The 11760-nt window shown below is 41.8% G+C and overlaps 1 protein-coding gene across 1 annotated transcript in view; it reads left to right on the top strand.

The window, feature by feature from the left end:
- Positions 1 to 2665: 2665 nt before the first annotated feature.
- LOC118429374 overlaps positions 2666 to 11760 on the top strand; it is a gene marked incomplete in the record, with an annotated part of 64220 nt that continues 55125 nt past the window's right edge. Inside the window, 1 exon segment of the mRNA XM_035839853.1 lies at positions 2666 to 2822. Within this exon segment, the coding sequence (XP_035695746.1) occupies positions 2666 to 2822 (157 nt within the window).

The raw sequence follows: 11760 nt of genomic DNA, 5'->3' as shown, positions 1-11760 counted from the left end.
GCTGTGGAATCCTTGCCTGCTCCAGCGCCTGATGCTTTGCCTCCTCCACCTTCTCTCTCTGCTTAGCCTCCGAGAAGTCATTCAGTTGTTTTTGCAACTAATTGACAACCTGGGAGGGAACATATAATTCACTCACTTAAATTCTCCAGTACATCACATGCTTGCATGCTTGTTCAGAATAACAGTTCTGCCCTGGGAAGGCAATTTACCATTGGCTTAGAGTTTCTTTAAACTTTGTAATTCTGTAGTTACATGTAATGTTATTATGACTCTTCCGTTGCCGAAATACCCTTCTAATAACTTAATTGTTGTGAATGTCCATCTTTTAATTGCAGCTGGCTCGTGTCGTCTTGCTCGCCATTGTCCGAACGAGAGGGCTTTAAGTATCTCCCTTGTTTAACATTTGCCCCTGTTCGTTTCTAATAGATGTTAATGTCATCAAATAATTTGTAGATAGAATTGTATGCTGTGAGGATACCGGGTACATGGATAGATTTTCCTCCTCTTCATTAGGCAACTATACACCTTTTATTTCTTCATCATTCCAATTTAAGCAAACAAGAGGTTTTAGCGAAATGACGTATAATAAATATGAAAGCGAGTATCCTTGTCTGACACACCTTGAAAAATGTATTTCATTAGATAAGTAACCGTTAACAGAAATTTTTACAATAAGCTTTGTTGTACAACACTCTAGATACTTATGATTAACGCAGTCAAATGCTATTTCTTGATCTAATTACAAGAAAACTGCCTTAGAATCATTGCTAGAAGATTGTGTAACTTTCTTCCAGGAACTGAGCATGTCTGGTCTTTATTGATGACAAATTTAAGCACAATGCTTCAAGCGGTTTATCAATTTAAATGCTCTTGAAATAGTTTTATAATTCACATGAAGTGATGAAATTAGTATTTTGTTCTTTATTTCTAACAGATCCCCTTGTTTATTCATTAGGGTAATTAAACCCCCTCGTTGGGATGAGGATAGTTCTTCTTTGTTCAAACCTTCATTCTGAACCTGGACAGCATGTTTGCCGCTAATGTATCAGAGGCCAAAATTGATTATAAAATTCCTTAAGGAGTACATCTTCACCCAAAATTTTATAATTACTTAATTTTGTAAGGGTCCCCGATAATCGTCTTCTGTTAGTGGTTTTTTTGTTCTATAAAAGCCCTTACTTCAGAAGGCAAAATATTGTCTATATTGTTCAGGAGTTTTTCTTGACACTCTATATACATTTCCTCTTTCGAAAACAAAGCAGTATAAAATCTTTAAATACTCTCATGATTTCTTACTGGGATTTCACGATATTACCATCTTTGTTCTTTATTTCTTGCATTATTTTCTTTTTACCTCTGGGGCTAATCATGAGTGTCGGTATCTTTTCAATTAATCAAATCAATCAGACCCACCTCTCACCAAGGCCAGGATGACGTGATATTTTATGTGAATGTTGTACTGCCCAGCAAAAAAAAAAAAAAACAGGCAATGGTTGGCCGTCAGCAAGAGATTAATAGGGATTCTGATCAGCAAGAGATTAATAAGGATTTTGATACGTTCAGTGAACTTAGGGGCAACTGCCCATTTTCTCTAGACATACACTTATGTAGATCCTTCTTAGTTTTCAAAATTAATGGGACATGCAGTCAATGACACCTTATCAAACCAAGTAGTCAGTTTCTCTTTAACAGTCCCTTCTTTAGGATACTTTGTTTATTCTCTATTGTCGTGACATGGTAAACGTATCAACTTCCCTCCTCGGATACATGCTTTTCTTTTACTGATTGGAACCCTTTTTTCGGCTTGCTTTCGGTCTTCATAAGCTTGCTCTTGGGCCTTGAAGGCTTCCTTTTGGACTCTGTGGGCTTGCTTGCCATTATGACTTGTTCGAATTAGAAGTGATCAGGAAATCAGATTCTCCTAAAATAAAGAAAATTAATGTATTCTGTTACTGTATAAAGGTCACAACACACTCATCAGGATGAGTTTGGTACAAAAGTGTCTCGAATCAATGCTGTATTTATGATCATGTGATCTGAAGGCTGTGATATACTTGAGCATCCATACCAGTACAGTTGTCACTTACAGTTGTTACGGAAATTCAATCTTGATCTTTCTTCACACACCTGTTACAAATGCCTCAAGAGTCCTTTGGCTCAGAGTTAAGTGCAATGTGTCCAAACAAAATCACTAGTGTTACCTACCATGACGTACACAGTCTACTGGAACTCCAACACTAAATCTTTTTTTTTTTCTGACATCACTGTCGAATAAAAAAAAACTGGTGGAATAGATCGATGCTCTACACATGAAATAAAGCATATTTCGCGGGTAAAAACCTTTTCAAGCATTGTTTTATTAGTTTAGAAGTACTTTCATTCTTTTCGTAGCAAAATGATGTTTTTTGACCCGATGCATTCCTTTTTAATATTCCGCAGAAAGATATAGATAAAGTTGTCAAATGCCTCCACCTTTATTTAACTATTGTCGTTCCCTGTTATTTTGCCGAAATCATTGTTAATAACATGCTAGCATCACAGCGTTGTAGTGTGTCGTGGCTAAGACACCCAAACGCATTCGAAATGTCCAGGAACAGGACGTATATTTCGCCCTTCCTTTCCTTTCGTCCTGCGTAGTGGCCTCTGGTGTGTACAGGGGGTCGAGATGTCTCCCCGAGGCCTGAAAGCCTGCTGCCACGGGGAGAGCATTTCCTCCGCCAGGAGACAGGCCATCCAGTACTTCTGCACGATATGTGAGGAGACTTTCCCGGCGGCCTACTGCAGTTCTACCGGCCCCCATGATCCAACTGGAGATGAGTTCAGTGGGCTTTTCCGCAGGCTTGAGAGGTAAAGCTATCTCAGAGTCCCCGAAACCATCAGGAGTATCCCCGGTCTCATTGTTGTATAGGTCGGTTAGCGCTTCAAACATGTACTTTCCACGGCTTGTAGGTCCCTGTCTGAGATATTAGAAGGGCCTGGGGCCGCGTTTGTTAGCTCTATCACGTACTGCCTCAGTTCCCATGCTCTGGGTTATAAGGATGTCTGGCTGTTGCCTTTTCACCTGGTCGAACAGATGTGAATGTCTTCTTGTTGTTGCTAGGATGCCTGCCATTTTTTTCTCTTTTTTTGTTGTACGTTTTGTCAACGAGTGATGCCCATGTGAGTCGTTGATCAATAACGAAAGCTAAAAGGTAAGCCTCTTCTACCTGTGTGATGTCGGTTCCTTGAAATCTTAGTTTTAATTTGGAATTCCGTTTTATTTTTGTATTGTGTACCCATCATTTTTTATCTTATTTTGCCAGTATCAGTACAAGTTTATTCCCTTTTTATCCACTTCCAGATACGCCCCAATTCTGACTGCAATTTGTTTTCCAACTGCCCCACAGTGGGAGCCGATGCTTAAGGGGTAGAGTCATCTGCATGCATAACTACCACTATGTACATGTACTATCTGCTGTAACTTTGAGAAGATCATTTGAAAATATGGAAAATAGTAGTGGACCAAGGCAGCTTCCCTGGAGTACTCCGCACTTTGTTTCTCTATAAGATGAAAAGCTATACTGTCCCTTCCAGAACATTTCCACGTCGTAATACTTCAGTGAATATCCCCTGAATGTAGCGTTCTTTCCACGATGCATGAAGTACGCAGTTCATACTGTAGGTAAAACTGATCTCTTTGATCCCGGTGAGTTTTTTTCGTTGACTTGAGTAGTAAGATTATCTTAGAGTCTCTGAAACCGTCAGGGATATCCCATATCTTGAAGACATTGTTGTATAGGTCGGTTAGCGCTTCAAACGTTAACATCCGCTTTCCCCCGGCTTGTAGGTCTCTATCAGCTGCCTTGGAGGGCCGTGCCCTTCTTCGCTCTAGGACGTATTGTCTCAGCGGATCTCTGGCTGTTGCCCTTTCGGCTGATTAAACACATCTCGCGCTACTTTGACCATGTCCTCGAGGACCTTGCCTCATCGTGGCGTTTGCTTTTATTATATTATATTCATGACTATTCTGACTTTATCCCTCCTCTTGTTTGGCGTGCCCAGCAGGGTTATGTCGGAATCCACCTTGTCTTTTAGTTTCGCTACTGTCTTGGCTCTGCTTGTAGCATACTGTTTTAATATCTGGGTGCCTGAGGCTTTCCGCATTTTGCGGGGTTTGTAGAGGAGTCGGCGTTGGTGGTCCCGTAGGAGCTTGCAAGTCTTTCCGGTCGACAGTTGTTGCGTGCGTAGAGTCCATTCTTTGGACTAGGATTGTTCCTAGTTGCCTAGACTATCGCCTGTCCTTCGGGGGCGAAACTATATACAAATCGCCACGTGTTGGACATCATCTTCAATAAATGAAGAACTAGTTAATTCAAAGGGATGCTGTTGTCACATTAAGCCATATACAGATACAAGCGAAAATCGTCAATTAATTTAACAAAGAATTCTTGATTTCTATGTTGATAGATACACTAAGATTAAGGTACCATAGGTTAAATTTCATTTTTATTGTAATTCAATTAAATCATCTCCTTGGCGTGTACTTGAGCACCAACATGCACTTGAACATGCACTTTACCCATGGGCCAGTGTCTCTAATAGACCCGAGATCACTTCTTGGTCACTGTCTTCCAGGCCATTCAGTCAGCGAGCGTGAATATCCACATTTAAGTTTACACGGCACAACGCCGCGGACAACCCCCCACACATTGCCTTTCCGGTGTCGTTTATCCCGCCTAAATAAATTGTAACTTGACATTGACATGATATTGTCTGGAATATCTTTGGTTGCCCAGTTTCCAGTGGCACATGCAATCTGTACTGAGTAGTTCTCAATTGTGGCTTCCAATTCGCATTTCTTGTCAGCATAAGAGGAATTTCTCTGCCCTTCTCACAAGACAGTGTTATTTTGAGAGTTACAATCGACGGATACATTGCCAATATCCTATCTCCCTTGAACATCGGTCTTTCCAAGTTCATCTCGCTAACTCTAGGTTTTATCCTGCAGGGCTGACCTGGCGCTAAAATGTTCAGAGCATTGGCTCGGTTGATCCGAGATGTCAATTGGCTTTTTTAAAGGCTCTGTCAGTAGTAATATTGATGCATTTAACACCTTCAAAGGAATTCACACGTAGCAGGTAGTAGCTGTGGCCAAGCTCAAGTGAGTGTGGCTCTCATGCTACAATTTTTTTTTCTATATGGATCCAGTATTATCGGTAGCCATACATTCTGACTTCACTATATGTTTGGTTTCATATGCATCCTGTACATACATATCGACTTCAGCTGCTGATGTGAAAGGTACACCTTGGGTTTTCAGGGTTTGAAAGTCTGTAGGTCTTTGCTTCTCCTCACATCGATAGCGACGTTTACGATCGCTTTCCGCTTTAGTCATTACTTCTTAAGCTCTCCCTGCTTTCTCTCCCAAGCCATTTGTACAACACGTAATTGACAAGTCGGCGAACGGTATACAATATTATTATATAAATTATCATTATATGGAATGTCAAATTTATTTTCGCGCTGTTGAGATCCCAGTAGAGCTAAGTCGATCTGCAACAGCTCCAAGTCGTGCGAGATGCTAGCGAAACAGACACGAAATACTTTGCATTTTTTTGCATTTTGATCGTTGACCCCAATGTTTAGGTTGTCAAGAGTGGGTTGGAGTGTAAATGGCTTACCTGATCTTATTGCGTCCAAGCATTTTGGTACACCTAGGCACTTGCGGACGAAAACATTTGTCTTCGTCTCAATTAGCTCTACCGTAGTAACCGGGATCTCATATATTTTCAACGGCCATTCTAGCTTGGGCAGAACGACGAATTGCATGCAACATATCTTCATCCTACCAGGGAGTTCACAGCTGTCGATGGCATTGAGGCTATCACCTGCCTGCTTCGACACATCTTGACCTCGATGTTTGTCACTCAGTTTTCTTATGTTAAGTCAGCCGTGACTCCGCACTGACGTCTGCTGGATTTAGGAAATAATATGACCACCCACTGTAAAGATTCTGTTGTTGGTTCTACCACATCTAAGTCACAGACTCCTTGACTTGCAGGGTTTAAACTTTATCCTTACCCATTGCGTTAATTCCTCTAGCCTACACAGGGCACGATTGGTGCAAGGGGCTGTGCGTAATATACTTGTCACGTAATCCATTAATGCCCTGAGTAGTAGTAGTCTCTGGCCCGTAGGTAGCTTAATTCCTCCCACAAGCTGTCTCGTTTCTGTCAGAAGCATTTCAAATCCCATTACAAACAACAGTGGGGAAATAGTGCACCCCATTGGAATCCCCTTCTCTAATCGTTGCCAGTCCGTTTTGAAGATGGCCGTCGAAATGATGATTCTAAAGTCGGTAAAGTACTTCTTCACCATCAGCTTAATAACATCGGGAACCCAGTAGAAATCCAGGGCGTAGTAGATGAGGGTATGTGGTACTGAACCGTAGGCGTTGGCTAAATCTAGCCACACCACGTGTAGATCCTCCTTCTGGCGTTTGGTTGTTTGTATCTGGCCCCATATCATGCTTGTGTGCTCACTACAGCCTGGAGACCCAGGAATACCAGCTTTCTGTGCCTGCTGGCCATAAGGAAGGCTGTCATCGTGTGGCGTCGGGCGTGGCGTAACTGGTAGAGCGTTCGGCTCGAAATCTAGAGGTTCTGAGTTCGATCCCCGCCATGCCCCCGACGTTGTGCCCTTGGGAAAGGCACTTTACACGACTTTCCTCACTTCACCCAGGTGTAAAAATGGGTACCGTGCATGTGGCACTGTTGATATAAGTTACAAAAAACTTGAGTGCAGTGCCACATTGTCCTTGTCTGTCCAAAAGCAAATAGAAAAAAAAAGGCTGTCATCAGCTCCGTTACTGTGGTGAAGAACAACATCTAGCAACGTTCAGCAGTGAGATCCTTAACTGGCTTATGGTCGATTAATTCTTGTCTTTGGGTGTAAGAACCCCCCCCCCCCCCCTCGTCCCCAGCTCAGGGATACACTCAGCTTCTTCCAGGCTATTCTAAACAGGTTGCACAACAGATTCTACTAATTAGGATTTTAAACTATTTGTATGAGAGGGGGCATTGCAACGATTTCTGTGACGCAGCTTGCGGTTGTCATGTACGTCGCTACGGCCATTGGGAGGCCTTTGGCGTCAAACATTCGCACCATGATTAATTATATTTCTTTGCATGGCGTATTAAGGAGGAACAAGAAAAATGTAGCATTGTGTTAATGGAAAATGTGATATTTTTCTGTTGTACTTTAAATGTTTAAATGTTATTGTCCCATGTCTTCGCACGTAGACTGAAATTAGTATCCAATTGGCAAGAACGCGCGATTGCCCATATCATTAGAAAAAACTTCCAATTTGTATCACAAGGCAGAAAGCAGTCTTCGAATGTCATGTTGCGTTCGAGTCTTAAGAAGTTCTTTCATCCTACGAGTGTTTCAATATACGGTACCTTGTTATTTGCAACCTAAGTTCCCATAATGATATCTAAGACCAAGGATCCTGCGTGTAATAAAACATTGGATTTACGCAATTCACAATTGACTTGGATCACTGACGTTCTGTTTAAAATACGTCTGACGTTTTACCATGCCGGAATAATCCTTCATATGTTCTCAACATTTGCTCGATACTTTGGTATCACTGTAGAGTACCATACATAGATAGAAATCCTCTGTTTCATTTATTGAAAAGTAACACTTTTCAGTATTGTCGATGGGATACGAATGCATGTAATATGCAAAGTTTTACATGTCTGACGGATAAACCGTTACCTGAAAGCACATGTACATGCGCAGCTCCAAGTTTATATGTGGGTTATGGAAACCAGTCTTATTGCTATCGACGGGCTTCACAAGAAAAAAAATACAAACACATTATATGTTTTCGCACTGTTATTGATATCTAGACACGCTGTTGCAATAGGTTCTATATTCTTTCACAACATTTGAATTTGAAGTTGTTTGGTTTAGATTCTCGATGTTCTTCATAATGGATCATCTATTGAAACAGAGGACGAATAGCTAGAGACAACACCCTGACAAAGCATATCGCAACGAATTTGGCGGACTTATAATAAACTGCAGCTGACGTGTCGACCTTAGAACACAAAATTGCAGAGCAGTCGGTTAGTTACGAGTTAACTTTACTTGTCACCAGCCAAACAGCAGTAGCACGGTCCCCAGTTTATTCTACTTCAAAATGTTTATTTTCAGAGATCATCCTCTTACCGTTTTCTCGGCCCATGTATGTTTTCATTTTTATCTACCCGATCACATTAAACGGGGGTTGAAGACATACGAACGTCGATCGATGGGCGTATTACTGTCCAAAACTGTCATTTAGAGATCCAAGACCCATCCGCCGATCGATTTCGTGCTCTGTGACAAGGAATTTCGTGGGAATTATGAATGCATACCTACAGAAATCATTTTTGAATTATTGATAATGAAGATGAAATTAACTTTCATCCATAGAAGATACAATTTTGAAGTGTTCATGCAGTAACATTACCCCTGAAGATGACATCTGAAATATATGTCATATATCGCTCAGAAAATATTAGCTCAATATTGAAAGGCTGTATATAATCAAAAGTCACTGCATGAAAAAAAGAGGTCGATCGGAAGATGGGGTCGACCAAAACGGCTCATACTTGGAGTGTGAGATAGGTATGTAAAACTATAAACAGCCATGTAATTAAAACCCTCACGCTATGTCTACCTACGCCATGAGGTTATGTGTGTTTGTGAGTGTGTGTATGTGTAGAAGACCAGCATTACTCAAGAATGCCCGGATGGACTGTATTGATATTTGGTACGTGGGTCGGTCTTTATTAGATCTTGAAACGATTCGATTTTGGGCCCCTAGCGGTTTGTTTTGGTTCTACAGCGGAACTTCCTGGTTTGATATCTCGAGTTCTGGACGTGCAATGGTCGTGATTTTTGTGAGCTCTTAAAGACCGGGAGTAAGTGGTTTAGGTTTTGCATTCTAGCGGCTGCTGGAACCGTGTGTCAGACATTGAAAGGGAATGTCTCAGGAAGGGTTTGACGAATCGTCATGATTTTTAGTATAATCCTATTTGCATAATCACTGAAGGAATTTTATAAACCCACTCCGTTCAATGATATTTCTGATAAAGATACGAGTTTTAGCATGGGTTTGTTTGTTTTTGATAACTAAGAAAATGGAGAGTAAGCACCGATAATTAAAGGGTGTGTGCTCATCATCATGTGCCAAAGGCAGTTGACAGAAGCAATTAACACAGAATTTTCATCTCTCTAAATCCCAGTCATTTTAAAAGGTCATTACCTCCAACCAGTGAGCTTGATGGCTGGTTTTACCTTTGCTATAAAGAAAGATACATGATGATTTGACAACAACCATTGTTTGATTGGAACACATTTAACATGAGCCGTCACAGTTAGGAAGACTTTATGGATATTTTTCGGGTTTGAATCATGATACAAGGTAAAATCTTACATTCGGTGGCAGGTTCATGGTCATTTTTGTGTGTGTAGCATCATGAAAACCATGCATAATTGTCAAAAATTGCTATAGTGGAATAGGAATATTGAGGTGAGCTCAACATAAGGCATATCTTGGCTGGACTTCGTGAACGAGGCAGATAAGGATACATGAAAATGAATTTCACACATTTTGTTGTTGCTCAGCACAATGTACATCTCATAATTTAGCAAGTTCCGAGAAGTGGCATACCCCGATACCCTTGTAGCGGCAAGACCTACTACAATACTACAGGACGTTTCAACCCATCCGTATAATGTAATACATCAGCAGGAACGGTCAACCTCAATATCTTTAACGGCATGGAAGGCCAGGTGGTCCCGTACACCAGCAGTGGCGTGCCCCGCTACTCTCGTAGCGGCAAGACCTACTACATTACTACACTACTACAGGGCATTTCAGACCATCCGTATAATGTAATACATCAGTAGGAACGGTTAACCTCAAGATCTTTTACGGCATGAAAGGCCAGGTCACCCCGTGCGTGAGCAGCGGTGTACCCCGCTAGCCTCACAGCGGCAAGATCTACTACAATACTACAGGGCATTTTAGACCATCCGTATAATGTCACACCAGTCGAAACGATCGACCACAATATCATCTACGGCGGAAAGCCCAGGTCATCCCGCACACGAGCAGTGGCATGCCCCGATACCCTTGTAGCGGCAAGACCTGCTACAATACTACAGGGCATTTCAGATCATATGTATAGTGTAATACACCAGTAGGAACGGTCATGCACAACATCTTATACGCGATGATGCGCCTTTCACATGTACTGCGCGATCGGGCATGTACCTTGATAGGCCCCGCATCCCTGGCCGCGCTTGCCGACAATGTCGTGACGTTATCGACGCGTACATAGTGATGATGCAGCGTACACATGGACGGCGCGATCGGGCATGGCCCCGACAGGCCCCCGCATCCCTGGCTGCGCTTGCCGACAATTTCGTGACGTTATCGACGCGCATATCGTGATGATGCGGCGTACACATGGACAGCGCGATCGGGCATGGCCCCGACAGGCCCCCGCATCCCTGGCTGCGCTTGCCGACAATTTCGTGACGTTATCGACGCGCATATCGTGATGATGCAGCGTACACATGGACGGCGCGATCGGGCACGGGCCCGACAGGCCCCCGTATCCCTGGCTGCGCTTGCGGACAATTTCGTGACGTTATCGACGCGTACATCGTGATGATGTAGCGTACACATGGACGGCGCGATCGGGCACGGACCCCGACAGACCCCCGCAAGCCTGGCTGCGCTTGCCGGCGATTTCGTGATGTCTTACACGAAACATCTGCCAAGGAGGGCATAATTGTAATTTTTCCAGATAATGACAGTTTTTTCCCTTCCATGGGAATAGAAGTTTGTCTATTTTGGCTAAAGAGGGTCAAAATTTTGAGCCACAATATTGGCTAAGTCTACAGGAATATATATACCTAATATCTCTTTACCTCCATCTACCCACTTAATAGGATGACCTGAGGGTAATACAAAATTTGTGTTTTTTTCAAAGTTCCTATCCTTGAAACCTTGCACTTATCAAAATTCTGAATCAATAGAAGGCCAGATATTCGAGAAAAGGAATCAAAATCTTCCAGAAGTCCATAAAAGGAAGAAATATCAGGGGTGAAGGGAAAATTGGAATCATCTGCACTGAGAGATTTTTGAGGTTCTTCTTTTGGCAGATAATCCGGATATATTATGATTCCGACGAATCTTAATTGCTAACATTTCGATTGCGATGATAGATAAATAGGGGCTAAGGGGGCATCCTTATCTTACTCCACGGTGTAAGGTAAATGGACTAGATATATAACCATTATTGATGACTGAACTTGTTATGTTACTATATAAAACTCTAACCCAAGCAATAAACTGTGGTCCAAAATTAAAGAATTCAAGTAATTTTATAATAAAATCCCACCTTATGGTATCAAAAGCTTTTTTGTAATTAGAAATAAAAATTAAGCCAGGTTTTTCTTCTTTCTCATAATAATCAATTAAGTCTAATATCCGTCTTATATTGTCCCCGATGAATCTCCCCTTTACAAATCCTGTCTGGTCTTTATGAATGATATCAGTTATAACTGTTTTAACTCTAAGGGCTAAGCATTTTGAAAGAATTCTTACTTCACAACACAACAATGTTAAAAGCCTCCAATTATCTAAAATTGTGGGATCTTTATGCTGACCTTTTTTCCCTTCCTTTAACAATAAAGAGATAAGGCCTTGCTTTT

This window comes from Branchiostoma floridae, chromosome 13 (genome assembly GCF_000003815.2).
Source record: "Branchiostoma floridae strain S238N-H82 chromosome 13, Bfl_VNyyK, whole genome shotgun sequence".
NCBI lineage: Eukaryota > Metazoa > Chordata > Leptocardii > Amphioxiformes > Branchiostomatidae > Branchiostoma > Branchiostoma floridae.
The sequence above is the reverse complement of the archived record's forward strand: the minus strand, read 5'-3'. Positions and strand labels throughout refer to the sequence as shown.